The following is a 22938-nucleotide window of genomic DNA, read 5'->3' on the forward strand; positions in this document are numbered from 1 at the left end:
TTAAGATAATATTCATGCTTTTTTAGCTGAATTTGCCAATCTAGTTCCCTTCTCTCAATAATCATATTAAGATGATTAGTCTGGTGGGAGCATTCGTTTTTATAATCTTGCATAAAACCCAGAGTCCTCCATGAACAAGACAGGCAAAGAAAAAATCAATTTTTACTCATTTTCTTCAGTTTTTTTTCTTTATGAAGCTAGGCATATTTCTGGTAGTAGTTTTAAAGCTGTGGAAATGTTTTATTATTATATATTTTATTACAGAATTAGAAAATTTCAAAAAGTAATTGTTTGGAACCACAAATAATTAAAAAGAAATATAATAACAGGCTCATAAAAAAGCATTCTGGCATCTGTGAGAATTTTTTCTTAAATTATGATATTTAGCTCTTCATACTTTTGATTATACTAGCCATGAATTTCTACTTCAACTGAATACTTTGACATATATTCCTTCTTGAAATATGGTAACTCATTTTTTCTTCAGCAGCTCAGTCATTTCAGGAACTACCTGCAAATTAAAAAAAATAAAAGTAATTAAGCAATTTGAACCTTTAGTGTGCTACAGTCATAGCTCCTTAAGAAGTACACGGAGGCCAAAAGAAGCCACGCGCATCACTGCTGAGGCACGAGGTGCCCCTCCCCCACCCAACTCCCCCCTTGGGTGGCCTCCCTCCCATCTGTGGGAAGACTATACACGTTTGCAGGGAGAAACCACCCAGACACACGGCTGGCAGGACCACTGGCCCACGCACTGCCTAGGAACCTTTCTGACACAACCACAAACCTTACAAAGGCACCACAGAAACAGGAGTCCAATTTTTCTTTTGTGAGGAGAGTAGTGTGTATTTTTTACCTTCATGTTTTCTGGGCATTCTTCCTTCCCTTATTGTACTCTGGCCTTTCCTTCAAAGTCCATACCAAAGTCTCTTCCTTAGTCATGACTCTTGCTGGCCCCCCAGCACTTGTTTTCTCATTGTTCGTTTGCTCAGTCATCTTTCCTTCCACAAACACTACAGTTGCTTCTTCAGCACATGTTACTATCTTTCTGCACTTAAAAACAGGCTGCACGCTGAACATTCAATTTCACCATTCTTTATGAAAATAAAGGTTGTGCTAATGCCATGTCTGGTCAACAGACAAAATAAGAAACCACAGTGAAGGAAAACTGACAGAGTTGGCTCCCATTTTAAAATGGATTAATTACTAACCCTTAGTCTTGGCAGTTCAGGGGCTGCAACTGGAACTTTCAGTGTGAAGCTGCTTTCAGCCTGGACAAGAGGAAGCTGTGAGTGGGGACTGCAGGGGAGGGTCACACGGAGCCCACCTGAAAACTAGCTGAGCCACTTGTGTAAAACATCAATTACCCAGTCTTCCATGGGGCTGTCGACTGTCCTAGCTCAGAGAGATCCCAGTTGAACTCGCCACTGATGAATATAGCCTCTCAATTATTTAAGAGAGCTACATTTCCATTAGGTGGAAATAATGTGTTCGTACAAAATTTATTAAGGAAATTGTCGACATGTTGTTTCTTCCGAATGTCACGTTGTCTCCAGCCTGTTAAAAGGCCCATGTTTACCATGGAGCCAGCAGGCATTAGCTCAGGGGCAGCATTAGGTGCTGGCACCACTTGTCCCAGCTTTCCTCGGTGGAGAGACCATGAGCTTATGCCAGTCACACAGATGACATGCTAAACAAGCCTCACATGGGACCGACGTGTTTCATGAAAAATAGGCTAGAGCCCAACAACTTCTTTTAAATGAAACATTTAACCTGAGTTAGAACACACAATTTTTAAAAACCTTACAGAACGTCCCCCTGCCACACTACCCAAAATAGGGTTAAGAGGACTTTGTCCATCATCTATATCCTTTTTTATTAGATCAACCTCAGACTTTCCAGGCATACCACACAATGCCTTACTTAGGGAAAAGAAAATGTCAACTCCGGTTCACTGAATATCTTATAGCCTGAGCAAACTCAAAGATCCGGATTCTTATTTTTATTTTAGATATTGTAGAGGCAGCTCTCTATTCAGTAAGACTAAATGAAAATAAATTTACATTTAAAATAAGATATTCTGGGGTGCTTGGGTGGCTCAGTCGGTTAAGCATCCGACTTCATCTCAGGTCATGACCTCACAGTTCATGAGTTTGAGCGCCACGTTGGGCTCTGTGCTGACAGCTCAGAGCCTGGAGACTGCTTTGGATTCTGTGTCTCCCTCTCTCTCTGCCCCATTCCCACTTATGCTCTCTCTCTCTCTGTCTTAAAATATTTAAAAAAGAAAAGTAACAGCTGTTAACAAAGATGTGGAGAAACTAGAACATTTGCACACTGCTGAATGTAAAGTGGTGCAGCCACTAGAGAAAGCAGCTTGGAGATTCTTTGAAAAGCTAAACACAGAATTACCACATTATCCAGCAATTCAAAGGTATATACCCAAAGGAAATCAAAGTGGGGACTTAGAACAGATATTTGTAGGCCTATAATCATTGTACTGGATTAGACAAAAGTTTCACATATATGACACCTACTAAAGGACAAGCAATAAAAGAAAAAATAAACAAAATGTAAACCTGTATGCGTCAAAGGACACCGAGAAAGTGAAAAGACAGGAGCTCCCCTCTACTTGTTAGATGGGATGCTGCCTGATTCATGACTCATTTAATAAAGCCAGTAATAAAAATAAATAAGTAAATTGCAAAAGAAAAGAGAAGAAAGAGGGAGAGAGAAAAAAGGAAGAGTCAACCCACAGAATGGAAGAAAATATTTGCAAATCATATACCTAATAAAGAACTTGTATCCAGAATATATAAAGAACTCTTATAACTCAACTACAGAAAGACAAATAACACAACTTTAAAATGGGCAAAGGATTTGCACAGACATATCTCCAAAGAAAATACATTATAAATGGTCAATAAAGACATGAAGAAATGCTCATCATCATTAGCTATCAAGGAAATACAAATCAAGACCACAACAAGTTACCATTTCATACCCATTAGGAAGTCTATAACAAAAAAGATGGGATAGTAAGAAGTGTTAGTGAGTGTATGGAGAAATTGGAGCCTTCATATACATTATTGGTGGAAATGTAAAATGAGGCAGCCACTTTGGAAAACAATCTGACAGTTCTTCAAAATGCTAAAAATAGAGTTTTCAAGTGACCCAGAAATTCCATTCCTAGGTATATACCCAAACAAGATAAAAACATATATGTATGTATAAAAGCTTAAATGCTCACAGTAGCATTATAATAGCCAAAGAGTAGAAACTCAAATGTCCATCAAATGATTAATGCATAAACAAAATGAGGCATATCCACACAATGGATATTATTTTGCACTAAAAGGAAACGAAAGTGCTGATATAGGAGACAACACAGATGAATCTTGAAAACATTATGCTAAGAAGCCAACCACAGAAAGCCCATATATTACATGATTCTATTTATATGAAATGTCCAGGATTGGCAAATCCATAGAAACACAAAACAGGTTAGTTGTTGCCAGGGGCTGGGGAGAGTGCAGAACAGGGAATGACTGCAAATGGGTATGGGGTTTCTTCTCAGTGTGAAGAAAATGTTCTGGAATTAAATAGCTAATGGTTGCATAACTCTGAATATACTAAAACTCACTGAACTTTGCATTTTAAAAGGGTGAACTTTATGATTTGTGAATTAAATTTCAGGAAAGCTTTTAAAAACAACAACAACAACCAGTCAGGTGGTGTCCTGTGCTCTGTCGCTCTGACTCCGATTATAATATTTACCATTTATTGAACACCTATTATGTACCTATTATGAAAAGAAATACAAACAGGTAGGCTAATATTTAACCAAGACTGTACTAGGTACAGCATAATCTCATTTAACTTTCAATACAACCATGTAAGGTAGGTAGTATATTATTTATATTACTTTTGAGGAAGCTTACATTCAGAAAAATTAAGTAATTGGCCAAGATAATTTAACTAGTATGTGGCCAAGACAGAATCTGAATTAAAGCTCTTAACTACTGTACCATATTATTTTTCTTATATTAAGAAAAAAACAACTTGCCATCTCTAACTCATGATTACTGAAGGGTGAAATAAAACAATAAATATTAAAGAATAAATTTACATTTGCATTTACTCCAGACATGAAGTTTGGTGGATACCGTATCACTTAGAGAATTATTAGTCACGCTATGTGTGATAGTTTGAAATTTAAAATTTTTACACAGAAATTTAGTCTAAAAAAGTCCTTTTTACATAACTATTATTTGACTTAGGATATATTTTTTTAAGATTTTATTTTTTTAAGTAATCTCTACGCCTGACGTGGGGCTTGAACTTACAACCCTGAGATCAAGATCTGCATGCTCTCCCAATTGAGCTAGGCAGGCACTCCTGACTTACAGTATTTTCTTTAAAGTCTTAATCTGAAATAGATTATGCTCTCACTCACTCATATTTTGCATAATTGTACTTTTATGTATTGTTATACCTTTAAATATTTGATTTTTAAAAGACAGAGGGTGACCCTGAAGAGTATAGTCACTATACTACCTTGTCCACTCTTCGGTCGGAATTACTACAATATTCATCTGTATTATACTCATTCTGATTTCAACTGACAAAACAATCTGATGGATACTGTCTAAGTTCCCACAGTCTGCCAAAGGTGCAGTCCTTTTTACTGCGATTTATTAAAGAGCAGTAGTGGTGAACCACCTGGCAGTCCCTGATGAGATGGGAAGGCAGGGTGATGAGTGAAAGGATGGAATCAGGAGACTTAGTTGTACCAAAAACTTGCAGAATAACTTCCCCAAATCACATCTCTTTGGGACATAGACAATTTAAAAAAGAACATGACTCATTTGTGTTATACATGTAGTAGCTAATGGGAAGCTGCAACTCAAGCAGTAATTTTTTTTTAAAGATTTTATTTTTAAGTCATTGCTATACCCAACATGGGGCTTGAACTTACAATCCCGAGATCAAGAGTCACATGCTCTACCAACCAAGCCAGCTAGGTGCCCCCCAAGCAATATTTTTGATATTTTATAATCTAATCAGACTGCTTTTTAAAGGATTAACTTTCCTCCCTTTATATTAATTAAAGGTATATATAACTGTGCTTCAGAACTTCGGAGCAGGATGAGATAATCACTAACTTAATATAATTCTAGCTAAAAGCAAATAAACGTTAGGTCTTAGTCCAAACACATTATCAAATGTAGGCTTCTTAAAACACCAAGAACAGCTTGAGAATCTCCAGTTGGAAATCGTCTAACTGAATGATTCTTGAGGTCCCTTTCCACTTCTACTATCCTAGGACTCTCAACAAGATACCTCTCTCAGCACACACACGCTCTCACTCGCTCACATACCTCTCTGTCTCTCTCTCATGTCAAACCTGGGAGCTCCCCTAAATGCAAGAAGCACAGTGTGTGTGATACCATTCCATCAGCAATTGCTACAAAGATGCTCCTGCCCCAAGGCAGGTGTCCACTGTATAAACATCACAAATTTCCAACTAATACTTCATCCATTTATCAAGTAAGCCCTGTCTGTAGGTTGCAATATACAATACGCTAACAGAAAAACATAAACAAAACAACTTGCAAATTTATTAAAATATTCTCTTGAAGAAAAATAAAAGGCAAACTACAGTAGATGTCTGTTTGCAAATGTGTCAACACAATACATGGATAGGGTTCAGAAGTGTTTAATTTCATATTTTTTATTTAAAAGGTCTTTACCCCTCTACCCCTTCTCACTGGAGCTAAATGCTTGGTACTTGAACAAAGTTACCCTTATACAGAGATACGAAAAATTTGTTTTTCACACTAACTTTTCCTCCAACTGGCATATCTTAGTGGTCAAATGACTGCCATTAATTACTGTTCTTACAGGGGCTCCTGGGTGGCTCAGTTGGTTAGGAATCGGACTCTTGATTTCAGCTCAAGTCATGATCTCACGGTTTGTGAGGTTGACCCCCACGTCGGGCTCTGCGCTTGGGACTCTCCCTCTTTCTCTGCCCTTCCCCTGCTCACCCACGCATGTGCGCGCTAGCTCTCTCTCTCTCTCAACATAATAAACTTAAAACTTATATATATTGTTCTTACACAGCTGGGCCAAGTAACAATTGCAGAAGAACTACCTAAATCCTAAATTTCAATTATAGGACCCCAGGATCACTGAAGTGGGGCTGTACTCTTCCAGGGCAAGATACAGGCCCTTTGAGGGATGGGGTGGGGGGTGCTCCTGAGGTGAATATGCCCTATGAACACATACTTCACAGTTTAGACGTGTTCTCAAAATACACTCATTAGTTTATCTGGATCATGTACACTGTTAGTGGAGCCGTGGTAATGGGCCAATCCTCTTGCCAAGAGGACCACCCTGGCTCTATTCTCAGGCTGCAGCCTCTCTATTAAGGCCCGTGGTAGCTCACTGTAATTCTGTGCAAGGGGTTCCTCACTCTAGCAAACTGACTTCTCCCTGGGCTAGATGCTACTTTCAGAGCCTCAATGCCTGCAATGAATGCTTTCTGCACTTCTAGGCAACCTAGAAGTTTGTAGGCAGGCCCTGAGGGACAAAAAGCAGTTAGGCCACGCATGAGCTATCACCTTTAAATGTGGCCAAATGAATATCAGGTACACACCAATATCACTAAAGTAATTTCACTCATGGGTAGGGTAACTACAGGGGTGGTGGCAGGGTGGAAAGAACACTCAAAACAGTGAAGACTATGAAGAGTGGGAAATAAGTGTTCTCCCCTACATTTATCAGGTTAGGAAGGCCTTTAACTCTCAAGCAGAGCATACTTGTTGAGTCAGATAAAATGGACTTGAATGCCCCCTCTTTCCCTGAAAAGCTGTAGCATTGTTGGCAAATTTCTGAATGAGGGTATTTGATGTGAATTTCTTTAAGGTACCTGTCAAATATGATTCTAGGTTATAATTACCTGAATCACTTCACATTGTGTACTAACTATGCACACGAGATGCCAAAAGTCATGTGGATATTTTAAAGACAATATGGATTACCTCTTTTTTTCTTTTTTTAAAGTTTATGTATTTTGAAAGCGAGAGCAAGCGGGGTAGGGGCAGAGAGAGAGACTGGAGAGAAAGAATCCCAAGCAGGCTCTGTACCACCAGCGCAGGGCCCTATGTGGGGCTCGAACCCAGGAACCATTCGATCATGATCTGAGCTGAAATCAGGATTTGGAAGCTTAACCCACTGGAGCCAACCAGGCGCCCCCGTAAGAACAGTAATTAACGGCAGTCATTTGACCACTAAGATATACCAGTGGGAGGAAAAGTTAGTATGAAAAACAGAAATGGCCCCAATGGACTCCCTCTTAAAGGGAAAGTTATAACACTTTATATAAATGTCATGTATTTATCAGGACAACTTCACTTTAAGTAGCTCAAAACTGGTAAATGTATTAATCTATAAAGACACACAGTACACACACATACAAGATTTTCCTATAATAGCCTCTTTTCTACCAACTCTAAAAGGTTCTTGGATGACAAGCTAGGTAACAGCCACCTCTCTGATGGCCAGCTTACCTTAAATAAATCAGCGACTATTCCGTAATCTGCCACTTGAAAAATTGGAGCTTCTGGGTCTTTGTTAATAGCCACAATTGTCTGTGAAATAAAGAGTTTGGCCTTTATCAAGAAAACATATAGATTGATGGCTGTATTTTAACATTCCCAACAACAAATTTATATGGTTAAAAATGTCTACCAAATAAGATTAATCTGATTCATTTGTGCCAATATTGTAAATTTATAAATTTCTGGGTTGGCACATAACACAATTATCTCCCACTCCCCACTAGCCCATCACAGTATTTTAAAAGATTTTAAACCATTATTTTTCTAAGTTCTTCTCTGACTTATGGAAAGAAAATATTTTAGGAAGTAATAAATCAGAGGAGAGGATTCTGGGAAGATGGCAAAGTAGGAAGCATCAGCAATCTGTCTCCCCATCTAGACTGTTAACAACTGCACTGGAAGAATCTGTCTAATGTAACCATTTTGGAACTCTTGGAGCTTGCAACTTCCAGGGCATGGCTTGCAAAGTAAACTGCAGCTCTTTAGTGCAGTAACAGTCCCCACCCCCAGTGGCAAGCAGCTGTGCACATATTCCTGGAGCAGCTTGCACACAGCCTGCAGGAACAAGAGTGGGCAAAAAGAACTCTTGTCCCCCAACTACTGGGGGACCGGTGCTTTGGTTACTGACTGCTGTTTCTGATCAAAGAGATGCATACAAAGAGGAGGATGGCCATTGCTGTTGCACTTCCCCACTGTTGCAAGTCCCTCCCTTACTCTGGCTAAAGTTACCTCCAGGGGATTTAAAGCCTTAAAGCACTTCTGCCTCCCTTCATTGTTCTCTTTTTCTCAAAAGCAACTGCTGATACAGGGAAAATTACAAATTGGCCACACATTCAGGCTGAGAAAGGACACAAAAAGACCTTAAGTTTATACCTCAGGTTAATCTTTGGCAAAGAGCCTACAACAATCAAAAAAGAACGATAAATAAAAACAAACAGCGGGGCGCCTGGGTGGCTCAGTCCGTTAAGCGTCTGACTTCAGCTCAGGTCATGATCTCATGGTCCGGTCCGTGAGGTCAAGCCCCGCTGAGTTCAAGCCCCGCATCGGGCTCTGTGCTGACAGCTCAGAGCCTGGAGCCTGTTTTGGATTCTGTGTCTCCCTCTCTCTCTGACCCTCCCCCATGCTCTGTCTCTCTCTGTCTCAAAAATAAATAAATGTTAAAAAACTTTTTTTTTTAAAAAAACAAACAGCAAACCCTAGGAAAGGAGAGAATCTGATTAACAGGAATACCATATTATCAGATTTAAATATCCAGTTTTCAACAACAACAACAACAAAATCACAAGGCATACTAAGAAACAGGAAAAAAAATCAAGAAAAATTCCATTCAAAGGCAAAAGAAATAAAATAAAATCAATAGAAATTGCCTATGAAAAAGATCCGGGGTGCCTGGGTAGCTTAGTCGTCTGGGTGTCCGACTTCAGCTTAGGTCATGATCTCATGGTTGGTTAGTTCGAGCCTGGTGTCAGGCTCTGTACTGACAGCTTAGAGCCTGGAGCCTGCTTCAGATTCTGTGTCTCCCTCTCTCTCTCTGCTCCTCCCCCGCTCATGCTCTGTCTCTCTCTCTCTCTAAAAAATAAATAAACATTAAAAAAAAATTTTTTAAAGAAAAAGATCCAAAGGCAGCCCTACCATAGCAAGACTTTAAAACAACCATTTTAAAGATGCTCAAAGAATCATAAAGATGTGGAGGAAGTCAAGCTAGCAATGTATGAACAAAATGGAAATATCAAAAAAGAGGCGAAATTTAAAGAGAAACCAAAAAGAAAATTCTGGAGATGTAAAATATAATAACTGAAACAAAAAATTCACTGGAGAGACTCAAACGCAGATCTGAACAAGCAGAAGACAGAATCAGCAAACCTGAAAGTAGGACAATGGAGGGGCGCCTGGGCGGCTCAGTCAATTAAGCATCCAACTTGGGTCAGGTCATGATCTCGCAGTTTGTGGGTTTGAGCCCTGCATCGGGCTGTGCTGACAGCTCAGAGTCTGGAGCCTGCTTTGGATTCTGTGTCTCCCTCTCTCTCTGTCCCCTCCCCCACTTGCACTCTGTCTCTCTCTCTCAAAAACAAATAAACATTTAAAAAAAATTTTTTAAAAAGAAAGTAGGAAAATGAAAATTATCAAGTCCTTAGAATAGAAAGAAAAAGATTAAAGAAAAGTGAAGGGTCCTGTGGGCCAACAAAAAGCAAACAAAAATATGTATTGTGGGAGACCCAGAAGAAAGAAAAAGAGGCAGAAAGAATTGAAGAAACAGTGGCTGAAAACTTCCTAAATTTGATGAAGGACATTAATATAAACATCCAAGATGTTCAACAAACTCCAAGAAAGATGAATTCAAAGAGACCCACACAAGACACATTATAGTCAAACTTTCAAAAGCCAAAGATAAAAACAGAATCTTGAAAACAGGGACATGAAACTCATTACATACAAGGGATCCTCAATATTGGCAGATTTCTCATCAGAAATATTGGAGACCAGAAGGCAGTGAGCTGATTGATATATTCAAAATGCTAAAAGAAAAAAATTGTTGACCCCAAATTTTATATCCATCAAAACTGTCCTTCCAATGACATTCTTTTTGCAGAAATTAAAAAAACCTATCCTAAAATTCATATGGAATCTCAAGGGACACTGAATAGCTAAAACAATCTAGAAAAAGAGCAAAGATGGAGGACCCATACTTCCTGATTTCAAAACTTACTACAAAGCTACAGTAATTAAAACAGTGTGGTACTGGCATAAAGACACACATACAGACAGACGGGATAGAATAGAGAGAGCTCTGAAATAGACGCTCACATATATGGTCAAACGATTTTTGACAAGAGTGTCAAGACCACTGAATGCAGAAGGAGAGCCTTTACAGCAAATGGTTTTGGGAAAACTCGATAAAGTTGGGACACTTAATACCAAAACAAAAAGTAACTCAAAATGGATCAAAGATTTAAGCATAAGACCTAACTAAAACTATAAAACTCTTAGAAGAAAACACAGAGGAAGGGCTGCATGACATTGTTTTTGACAATAATTTCTTGGATAGTCCATCAAACATATAAGCAATAATAGAAAAAAAGACAAACTGAACTTCATGGGAATTTTTAAATGTTGTGAATCAAAAGACACTATAAACAGAGTAAAAAATCAGCCCAGAGAAAGGGAGAAATATTTGCAAATCATACATTGGAAAAGGGATTAATATACAGAATATTTTTTAATAAAACTTCTAAGCTGAACAAAAAACCCCCAAATAAGCCTATTCAAAAAGACAACCTGAATAACCGCTTCTCCAAAGAAGATACATAAATAAGCACATGAAAAGGCGTTCCACATTACTGACCACTAGGGAAATGCAAATCAAAACTACAATGAGATATCACCTCACACTCATTAGAATGGCTACTATTAAAAAATATATATAGCCACAAGTATTGGCAAGAATGTGGAAAATTGGAGCTCTTGTACACTATTGGTGGGAATGTGAAATGTACAACCACTGTGGAAAACATTATGGCAGTTCCTTAGAAAATTAAAAGTAGAACTGCCATGTGATCCAGCAATACTACTTTCTGGGTATATGCTGAAAAGAAATTAAAACAGGGCTCAAAGACATATTTGCACACCCATGTTCACAGTAGCATTATTTGCAATACCTAAATATGGAAGCAACCCAAGTGTCCATCAACGGATAAATACATAAGCCAGATGTGTTATACAGATACAACAGAATATTATTCAGCCCAGAAAAGGAGCAAATTCTGACATATGCTACACCATGGATGAACACTAACAACATACGCTAAGTGAAGTAAGCCAGTCACAAAAAGACAAATATATGTGATGATTCCACTTATCTGAGGTACTCAGAATAGTCAAAATCATAGAGACAGAAAGTATAACAACTGTGGTTACCAGGAGGTGGGAGGTATGGGGGGAAATTAGGAACTTATTGTTTAATGGGTACAGACTTTCATTTTACAAGATGAAAAGAATTCTGGAATTGGATGGTGGTGATGGTTGCACAACATTATGAATAATTTAATATCACTGACAATGTGTACACAATTTTTAATTCTACACTTAAAAAAGGTAAAGATAGTAAATTTTATGTGTATTTTACCACAGAATTTTGTTTTAAGTAGAGTACACTTAAAAAGTTGAATTTTACTATATATAAATTATACCTCAATAATCTGACTTAAACAAAAGGTAACTGAAAAGTTCTGCAGTTTATCAAAAAACTTTAGATACACTGAATAAAACCTTTGAATGAAAAATTAAGTACCTTATATTTGGTGTGTTTTATTCAATATGATAGTTAGAAGTCTACTTTATTAAATCATTAGATATTTATTATGATTAGTCAACCTTTAGCTTATTTCACTTATAAAATGATTAATATCTTCTGTGTCCTGTTAATAATATATAAATTTAAATGCAGGTTTTTTTTTATTTTTGAAAGAGAGAGAGCATGTGCACATGTGCATGTCTGGGAAGGACAGAGAGAGAGAGAATCTCAAGCAGGCTCCACGCTCAGCACAGAGTTGGATGCAGGACTTGATCTCACAACTGTGAAATCAAACCTGAGCCGAAACCAAGAGTCAGACGCTTAACCAACTAAACCACCCAGGTGCTCCTAAACTTGTGGTTTTAAATGTTGGATTTCAACTTAAAAAAAAGACAAAAACAAAACCAGAACAAATCCACACCCTAATTCATATAGTTTGTAGCTCAAACTATTTATCTTCCATATACTGCATTCCACTTACTATTTTTAAATTATTATCCTGGGTCTTTATTACAATATAGAAGTTATCTAGTCAGCCTGTTAGTAAGGAACTTTAAAACAAAAAGGTTTAAGTCCTTAGGTATGCAGCAAATATAATATAATAAATTACTATGTCTCCTACAAGAACTACCAAAAGGTCCTCTTATCTCCTACAAGAATTTTTAACATGAAGGATTATAATGACCAATTAGTAACAGATTAAGGAGAAACAGTCACACAAAAAGGTGCTGCATTTACCAATTATCCAATTTATTAATAACAGATTTACGTATATGTTACAAAGTGTTTGGTATTCTCCATAGGTGCTTCTAACACCACTGCAATTAAAGTTTTGACTCTAGGGGCACCTGGGTGACTCGGTCGGTTAAGCGTCCAACTCTTGATACTGGCTCCAGGTCATCATCTCACAGTTTGTGAGTTCCAGCCTCACATGGGGCTCTGCAGTGGCAGCCCAGAGCCTGCTTGATTCTGTGTATCCCTCTCTCTGCACTCATGCACACGTGTACACGTGTGCACTCACTCTCAAAATAAGTAAAGTATTGACTCTAATATTAGATTCTAATGTGGTATTATTTTTGCTTTAAAAAAATGTTTGTTTTTAAAAAAAAATTTATTTAGAGAACATGTGCACGTGGGGGAGGGGAAGAGAGAGAATCCCAAGAAGCCAATATAATAAAATAAAATCAGCAAGGAGCCTGATGCAGGGCTCAATATCACAAATGGAGAGATCATGACCCGAGTGGAAATCAAGAGGTGGAGACTTAACCGACTGAGCTACCCAGGCGCCCCTAATGTGGTGTTATTTTAATAGATTATAATAATTCATTTCTCTAGAAGTAAAATTAAGTTTCTAATGCCTATTACTCTATCACATGAAAACAGCTGGAACACATTTTAGAAGAACTTTGATATATAGGCTGGCTTAAAATATAGGCTCTATGACATATGTGTAATTCCTCTAGGGTCCCTCAAAGAGATGAAAATATTCCAGAATATCTGAGATTAGAGCACAGTGCAGTCCAGGTAACTACTATTCCAGAGAAACATGTGTGGTCAAAGACAATAAATGATGGTTTCAATATGAACCTTAAATCCAAAGTCACAAGGACTAACATTTTGAATCACAAGCATTTGATTTGTATGGAGGTGTTTCTCTTCTGGGAATATGTAAGCCTGCTTCACAGCAACTAGCAGAGATTTATTTAATTAACGATGGTTAATGATTTTCCTGGAGGCCACCTAGTCAAACATCTGACAGTTTAATCATCTGAAAGCTTTTTCATTCCTACTGTATAGCAGTTATTTTTAAAGCAAGAGCATACAACTGTGGACAAGGAACCACTAAAGTATTGAAGAATGCTCCCCTTCCTTACACAACTTTTAAAGCACAGATTGTATTCAATGAAATTAATACATATATAGTTCAAAAAGTGCTTTCATTACATTGAGTCATTTGATATAATGACCAAATCTCATATTCTCTAAACTATACCATGATGCTAATTAAAACTGTAGCTTGTATGCAATGTGATTATCAGATATAAACCAATTACTCTAATATCCCATTTTTGACCTTAACCAAAATTTGTTGTGTTTCCCACATAAGGCACTGATGACAAGGGCTATGCCTTTTTCATTTAAGCATCCCCAGCATCTGGTACAAACTAAGTGCTTAATAAATATTTGTTGACTGCATAAACAGACAAACTCTTGGCTCAAATTTCTTCTTATAGATTGTTCCCGAACACTGGTCTCCTTACTTCAATTGTTCCCTTTTTGCTTTAACATATACTAGCTACTCCATCTCTCCTGCAAGCTAGTCCTGCTGGCATGGATGACAATTTTTACCAGGAACTTCTTGGCAGGAAGAATCTTTTATTTTAGAGAAGCAGAATTAGATATGTCTGAACTGGCCCAGCTAAAAGTATTTTTTAAGGTTACTGTACTAGAGTGTTTTTTTTTTCTTTAATGCAGCAATAACATTTTCCCCATTGGCACTGCTTGTTTTCATATCTCAGTAAAGAAACCTGCCATCCAACTGTGAAATCTGACTGGTTTTGGGCCAATTCATTTAGAGGTTACAAGGAGGTAGTGGATGCATTTTTTTCAAGTTAGAAGTTAAACCTGTTAAAAGTTTTATTACCTTTTACATCAAACTTCCATCTGAATGCATAAAAGCCAGAGTGTCAGAAGCATCTCTGTCTTCATGAAAGACTAAGTTCATAATTCAAACTGTACATTCGTATGCATGAATTAATGTGTCATATTCTGAAATATATGTTCACAGAGTCATTACACAGGACTTCCCGATATAGTCCAAGCAGCAATTTAAAATCAAGTGTTTCCTCTACATCCTGTATTTTTAACAATTACTCAGATATTAAGATGCTCCAACTCCAAATGTGTCCGTCACACTTTAGTAACAGCCTGAGAAGAGGAGCTGTGCTGACATATGAGGGTGGGACTTTTAGGGGACCAGGGTAAAGCAGATAGAGAAGCAGGGATGAGAAATCTCATAAACTAGTTAGATGGTCAGAACCTCATCAAGCTGTTTTCACCCTAAATTTTCTATCCACTAATTTCAGAGCTGAAAGGGACCTCAGACATCATCAACCAACACCTGTGTTAGGCAAAGAACAGAGGTGCAGACAGGACACATCATGTGGTAAGCTAGTAGCAAAGCTGGGACTCAGGGTCACACTTTTTTTTCCTGACATGGCACTGCCTCTCCTACCAATGGTACACCTTCAATCAGTGAACAGCAGCTTGTACTTCTTTCAGTTCCTGAAAGAAATGTTAATCTGAATGGCTGAATTTACATACACTGTATAACTATATGGAAACAGAGTGAAACCAAAATTTTAAAATATAAAAATCTTTCTTTTAGGATCATTATTATTGTGTAGTTACCTTGCTGTCTTTCATCCCAGCTAAATGTTGGATGGCTCCAGATATTCCTACAGCAATATAAAGCTCCTGAAACAAAAGAGACCATTATCATTAATACATAGTTATATATATTATATTGTATCTTCCACAGTATGTGCTATTAGCAATTCAGGTCTCAGACTGAAGATAGTTTAAATAGAAAAGATGCAATATGTATTACTTAAATTATGCTTACCTCCTTCCCTGATCTCCCTAATCCATAGTCTTCTTTTTCCTCTGAATAATAAACATGTGGATAATGAGAATCTATGAGCATTAAATATGTGCCAACCACTATATTAAGCATTTTACATCACCTGTTTCACTTAATCTCACAATTTCCTGTGAGGTAGCACTTTTTGTCTAGGCTATTTATTTATTCATTCATTTACAGAAAGCACGAGTAGAGGAAGGGCAAAGAGAATCCCAAGCAGGATCACACTGCCAGTGCAGAGCCAGACACAGGGCTTGAACTCCCGAAACCACGAGATCATGACCTGAGCCAAAACCAAGAGTCAGGCGCTTAACCGACTGAGCCACTCAGGCGTCCCTGGGCTACTTTTAGATAATCACACTTTAACTCATCATTCTGTATATATCCATTCACAATATACACACAATGTACATTAACATATAAACACATACTAAAATATATTTTGACTTGTCTGGCTTCTCATAAAAAGAAATTTGTTAAAAATGATAATTAGGATATATTTATTAGACTTCATATTCAGAAAAACCAAAACTACAAATCAGCCTCAAGAGGTTCTAACAGACACATATGCATGTGTACATGCACACACAGTCTCCCTAAGTAAGGAATATAAACTTCTTGAAGGCATAGGCGTAACCTTTGTATTTCTAGCACTTAATAAAAGGGCCCCACACTGTAGTTTCTAAGTAAATGTTGATGACAGTATTTGTGCCTCCTCCTAACCCTTCACCCCCAGTAATAACTGAAGTAATAAAGAAAATGATAACTGACTGCTGCTCTCTGTCCCCTTATCTAAAAAATTTAAAGTGTCCATGTTTGAAAATTAAAACTATCATGGAAAACCAATTTAATCAGTGCTTAATTAAAAGAGCTTAGCTGCTCCATTCTATCTATTGGATATAATTAAAGCTTTAACTGAAAAGCTTTTCCCCACACCTAAACTGAACTAGCAAGTCCTACCTTGGGTAGGGGGGTTCACCCACTATGTAAACAGATTGACACTACGGTTTCATCACAACTGACAGTAAAGACTCTCCTCAATATGATTAAGGTGGAAGGCACTGAAGGTGGCTTTTTATTTTTATATGTTTTATTACTGGGTAGACACTTCAAAGTCAATGACAGTGTCAGGTGGTCCCACCCTGTTTTCTGCACTGCTTATGATCTAATTTAATAACTGCTCACTCCAAAATGTGACAGCATTTCAACTAAGATCTGAGAATAAGGATTTTTCATAATACCTAAGCATGTGTGGTATGTGGCTGGATACAAGCCAATTTCTCCCTCTCTCAGTTTCCCCAATTGCAAACAGAAGGGGTACAGCCCCAACACTAGAGCTTCTTAAAAAAGCTCCACAGGATACTCTAATGTGCAGCCAGAGCTAAGAACTACTAGAATAGATGATCCATAAGCTCTTATGCAGCTTGAAATCTATTAACTCTTTCCAGCAGGACCAGGCCAGGGGATGGTATATCCCCCGGGTCTTATCTTTAAAGGCATAAATTGTCCAACTGCTTCTAGAGCAGCAAGGTACCACTGTGTACCCTGTAAAAGGAAACAACTTAATCCCCAAAGTAAGTTAAATCATCTAAAAATTATGTGGGCTTGTTTCCCAATTCAACTTGCTCTATAAAGATAAGTAAGTGCAATTTGGCCTAAAAGACTGTCTTAGGCTGCAGGAAGTAAAATGTATGGGAAAGGATAAAAAACAATCCCAATCCCAACAATCTATCTATACAGATAGATACAGATATAGATATAGATGAGATATATACATCACATATATATGAGATGTATATATCTCATCTATATATATATAATATATGATCAGGCATGGAGTGGTCAACAAGCTTCTTTTCTTTGAAAAAGCACCACTTTTTTATTTAAGATTTACAGGTAACTTCAAATGATAATTTTAACACCATTTCAGTTTATTCTGACTAGCATTTTTTTCACAAAAGATCATTCATTAAATTGTTAATCAAAATACACTTACTAATAAATCTCACATTCAGGAAAACCAGGACAATAAGATTTATAAAGCAAGTTATTTAGAAAGACAAACGTACAGATAGAAAACTGTCTCACTAACCACTCTTCCAAGTGTATTCTCAAAGCAAGCATTGTAAAGGATCAATAATTCTGTAAATGAGTCCTTCTAACATACATGTCTACATTAAAATTCAACAAGTCTTAAAAGCTTCTCCATTTGCATCATAAAATGCTAATAAAAAATGATCATCCTGGCAGTAAACATCTACATAAATATAAATGAAATTTACTTTAAACCCCATGAGATATGAATACCATTGACTTTAACCATAAATGTCACTAAGGAAATAAAAGATTCTGGGCCAAAGCAAACCAAGGGGCCATTCCTGCCTCTCTGACCAGTATAAGTGGTCCAAATAGGTTCACATGACCAACAGGATCTTATTTTACTGTCTTACAAACATGGTTCTCTGAATAAATATAAAAGCATTGAAATAATAACCAGAAAGAGTCCTGGGATTTGGGCTTCTGTTCTGAGATCTGATAGCTCTCTGAGGCAGGAAGAGAGACTTTTTTCTTCTTTTTTAAAAAACATGTACAGGCAATTAGACTATTATCTTAGGATGCTTCCTCATGGCTCAGAAAGCATTTCTGTATTTCAATAATAATAATTAGTATGTATAAAACTCTCCACAGATGCTAATTTATGGAGCACTTTAGACACTGCTTCACAACATAACAAGGCAATCCCTGCCCTGAGGCACTTTCCTTCTAAAATCAGATAGTAAGTAAGATAGTTTGGAGAGAAAATGAGAGGTGACTTGGAGGGAAGAACAGCAATTAAGGGTTCAAAAAAAGGTAGGATTAAAGAAAGGAACAGACACAGAAGTAGGGAGGGGTAGTTCTGGAGATAAAATCCTAGCAGCCTTAACAAAGGGAGAGAATCTAGAAGTGAGACTAGATCAACCTACATGAGCTGGCAGCAGTTTGGGATGGTCATTCTGCAAATGAAGAATGGGGATGGGACTGTGGGAAAAAGAAAGCCACCAGGGTGGTAAGAGGACCAGAGGTTATTCTGAAATAGAAAGAAGGGATGGCATTCACTTCAACAGAAACAAGGACCAGTAGGAGAAAGCACAAATTACTCTTCTCTTGTCAAAACCTAAAAAAGACTACAGCTACAGGCTCAACAAAAGAATTCAGGGGCAGGGCTCTAAAATACCTTACAGTGGGCTGAGATGAAAACAGGAATAGGGCTTGGAAAGTGCTGCATCCAGTGTGGTTTAACAAAGGTTTACAAGAGGAGTATATCACTATGATTAAGAACCTAGGCTCTAGAATTGCATTGCCTAGGTTTATATTCCAGTTCAGCCACCTGGTAGACCTGTGACTGTGGGCCAGCTATTTAGCCTCTATGCCTCAGCTTGCTCACCTGAAAAACTGGAATTATAAGAACCCTACTTCAAAGGGTACTGTGAGGCTTCAGTCCTTGGCATAGTATCTAGTTTCCCAAGACACTGATGTGCCTTCAGGTATGCTCAAATATTGATTTCCTCAGCCCACTCATTGGCCAGGTGGGCTCCTGAGGTAATCTCAAGGCTACTATGTACAGCTGAGCAACTATGTACTATATACTATGTACTATGTACTATGTACTATGTACTATGTACTATGTACACGGAACAGCTCTGGAGGGAGCCATCACTTATAGTCATTACAGAACTGCATATTTATTACAATAATTTTCCAACAGATGGCAGTAAAGTAACTTGAGAAAGGGGTACTTTTCTCCTAATTCATACAAAAAAGTTGTATAGACTAGAAGCACAGGGAAGCCAAAATTCTCTGTGGTACAAATACTGTAATTTTCTAAGTATGCCATAACAGGAAAAAGTTGAGAGGCTAAAAAGTTGAGAGTTAACTATGACTTCATAGTTGTTGATACTGCTGTTATACTTTATAGGGGCTATAAAGACAACTATGATTCTTTGTCCCATGTCCTCAAGAAGCTCACAGTCTAGCAACATAGGTTAAGGTAAAGTAATAAAAATCTATAATCCAAGCTAAGGGAAAAAACATCAAAGTATGACAGAGCTCTGGTCTCTTGTGCAAATGCTTTCAGTATCTGCCACTGAGAAATGAAAAGGTCAGGGGATGACACTGCTCTGTAGTCAATTCTATCTTCTGCCCAACAGGAGCCCACTTTTGCAGCTTATCCCATCTACTCTGGCTCCCTTAGTCCTTCAGACAAAATAAGCTATTAAATGCAGGTTTTACTGGTCCTAGCTTACTGATAAACCTGCATGTCTGATAAACAGAAAGATGACTACAATGCAGTCTTAAAATACTTTTACAGAAATCTAACCAACCTGTGGAATCAACATGGCCAGAATATTCTCTGGTAGATTATTTGAATTTCAGTTACTTTCTTCAGAAAGAATGTACTAACATCACTCCTGCTTAACCCAAACCTTGTGCAGGAAACCTGGAATTCAAGGGGTGTTATCTGAGTCCTACTCTCCAGAGGATTTTAGTGCAGAAGCTAAGGAGAAAGTGGTCTCTGACTTACACATTGTGATTTTTGTCTAACGCCAATTTTTGTCTAATGTTGTTAAATCCAAAAAAGATACATAGTGTGAGCCACATATTTAATTTTAAAATTTCTATTAGCCACATTAAATAAAGTAAAAAACAGGTGAAATTAATTTTAATAATAATCTCAATTCAGACTAATTTACATTTCATGTGTCCAATAGCCACATGTAGTTTAGTGGTTACCGTACTGGATAGCACAGATCCAAGATAATTTTAGAATAAGCTAAAGAACTTTCTTGTACACTCTACAAAGGTACTGTAGCACATGGTCTGAAAGGAGAGCTACAGATAAAACGACTTTAGTTTCACGTGTCTGCTTTGCTTGTATTGGCTCAGAATAAGAGCATTTATAGGTTGTTTTAAACTTTGAAAGAGAAAGAAAAGGAAAAGTCAGTAGTATAACAAAGCTGAAGACCAGCATGAGAGGCATCAAGATTAAACAAAAGAGCAGCCAATAGTGTCATAAATGATGACAAAAGTCCATCAAATTTCAGGTAGTGTGGACTATTACAGGAAAACCAAAAGCACACGAAAACTACTGGCTTAATACAGTTAATTTTTATTCTGAAAAGAAACTATCAAGTTTTGTCCTCTCATAAGTAATATATTTCTTAAAACTCTAGAAGGACCTAAAAAATCTATCCTTAAAAACTCATACTTTTCCAAAAAAAAAGTATCTAAATAATCTGAGTTTTTAAAAAAAATGTTTAAATAGAAATTTAAAAATACTTGGAACAAGGGGAGCTTGGGTGGCTCAGTCAGCTGAGCACCTGACTCTTAAAATTTTTTTTCTTTAATGCTTATTTATTTTTGAGAGACAGCACAAGTGGAGGAGGGCAGAGAGAGAGAGAGAGAGAGAGAGAGAGAGAGATTTCAAGGCAGGCTCTAGGCTATCAGCACAGAGCCGGATGCTGGGCTCAAACCCATGAACCATGAGATCATGACCTGAGCTGAAGTTGGACGCTTAACCAACTGAGCCACCCAGGTGCCCCACACCTGACTCTTCATTTCAGTTCAGGTCATGATCTCATGGTTCATGAGTTCAAGCCCTGTATCAGCCTCTGCACTGACAGCAGGGAGACTGCTTGGGATTCTCTCTCTTTCCCTTCCCTACTCTCTTTCCCTCTCAAAACAAATAAATAAAATAAACACACACACACACACACACACACACACACACACAATACTTGGAACAAAACACCAAAAAAGGGCAAAGTATATCAGCACCTGTAGGATGTAGCTAAAGTAATACAAAAAAACAAAAACAAAAAACAATTTATAACTTAAAAAATTTTTTATATTAGGAAACAAGGATAGAAAATTAACGAGCTAAGATCTCAACTCAAGAAAGTTGAAATGCGTAAGTACACAACACAAAACCACTACATTTATTCAATCACTAATATAACTAAATAAGAAAGATCAGGGAGAGATGGGTTCAGATCTTAACTCTTCCCTACCATCTGTTTTCAGGCAAATTATTTAACCTCTCAAAATCTCAATCCCCTCATGTGCAAAATGGAGATAAATAACTGCAGCTAATACAACTGTTGTGATTATTAAATAACACAGTGCATGTATAGTGTTCAAAATATGTTTGGTGTTATTATTAATGTTATTATTACTAAATGATCACTAAATCTCTAAAGTAGAAGGCAAAGGACAGCCAACTATTATCTAAATTCCACTTTACTTTTTATTATTTTTTTTATTTTGAGAGAGAGAGAGTGGGGGAGAGGGGCAGAGAGAGAGAGAGAGAGAGAGAGAGACTCAGGCAGGCTTCATGCGCAGCATGGAACCTGATGCAGGGCTCAATCCCATGACACTAGGATCATGCTCTGAGTCAAAATCAAGAGTCAATTGACTCAGCCACCCAGGCACCCCTAAATTCCACTTTAAAGTGGCAACTACCAGCATCTCAAGGAAGTTATTAATTTGATACAATTCTTCTGGGATAATGTATTGGAAAAATTTCTTTTCATTGATACCTATTAGTTTCTTTATTGCATTTAGCACTAGCTGTAAAGCTAGAAATTCGCCCAACTTCCTAGACTGGTTTAGAAAGTTGGGGTAAATTTCTTTGCAAAATTCGAACACAATCTTAATATAGAGAGATACATTCCCCAGTATCAATACCAAGACCCATATTGGCTATGTAAAACATATATATATGAAATTGAAATTACATGAGTTTTATGATATAAACTCATACATTCACTTTTTCCTGGAATTGGGCAGTATTCTGCCTATAGCAACTTCAGATCTGCTTTACTTTAAAAAAAGTAGAAAGGAAAGGTGTAAACATCTACCTTTTTGTTTATACAAAATAAGAATATATTAGTTTAATTAGAAGCTTTCAGAGCAGAGAAGCTGAGCCAACATTGCTTCATCTCTTTATTTTTTTTAAGCAAATTAAAAATAATTTTTTAAAAATCTTTATTTATTTTTGAGAGAGTCAGAGTGCCAAAGGGGGAGGAACAGAGGGAGAGGGAGACACAGAATCCAAAGCAGGCTCCAGGCTCTGAGTTGTCAGCACAGAGACCAACACGGGGCTCAGACTCACGCACTGCAAGTTCATGACGGGAGCCAAAGTCGGACGCTCAACCTATTGAGCCACAAAGGCACCCTTGCTTCATCTCTTTAAAAATCAGGTTTAAAACTTCTTTTCTACCAACAGTCTCCTTTTCCAGAGCTAGGGAAGGAACATAAAAGCAATTCTAGAGTTCAGAGATCCAATATTACGTGCTCAAAAACAATACCCCTAAGACTGTCGCAGACAGGACAACAGTTTTACAAGA

The 22938-nt window shown here is 37.5% G+C and overlaps 1 protein-coding gene across 3 annotated transcripts in view; it reads right to left on the reverse strand.

Annotated features, from left to right (window-relative positions):
* Window positions 1–216: 216 nt before the first annotated feature.
* The window catches only part of ETFA (electron transfer flavoprotein subunit alpha), a 75890-nt gene continuing 53168 nt past the window's right edge, over window positions 217–22938 (reverse strand). For 2 of the 3 annotated variants that reach the window (XM_015081759.3, XM_027067836.2), the window contains exons 10-12: window positions 15322–15387; window positions 7569–7649; window positions 217–511 (exon numbers count right to left, since the gene is read on the reverse strand). In XM_015081759.3, coding sequence (XP_014937245.1) covers window positions 473–511; window positions 7569–7649; window positions 15322–15387 — 186 coding nt within the window. In that variant the 3' untranslated portion in view covers window positions 217–472. The remainder of the gene's footprint in view (window positions 512–7568; window positions 7650–15321; window positions 15388–22938) is intronic. The other variant, XM_015081760.3, reaches the window with a different exon arrangement.

The sequence above is a fragment of the Acinonyx jubatus genome, chromosome B3, assembly GCF_027475565.1.
Source record: "Acinonyx jubatus isolate Ajub_Pintada_27869175 chromosome B3, VMU_Ajub_asm_v1.0, whole genome shotgun sequence".
NCBI classification, from domain to species: Eukaryota; Metazoa; Chordata; class Mammalia; order Carnivora; family Felidae; genus Acinonyx; species Acinonyx jubatus.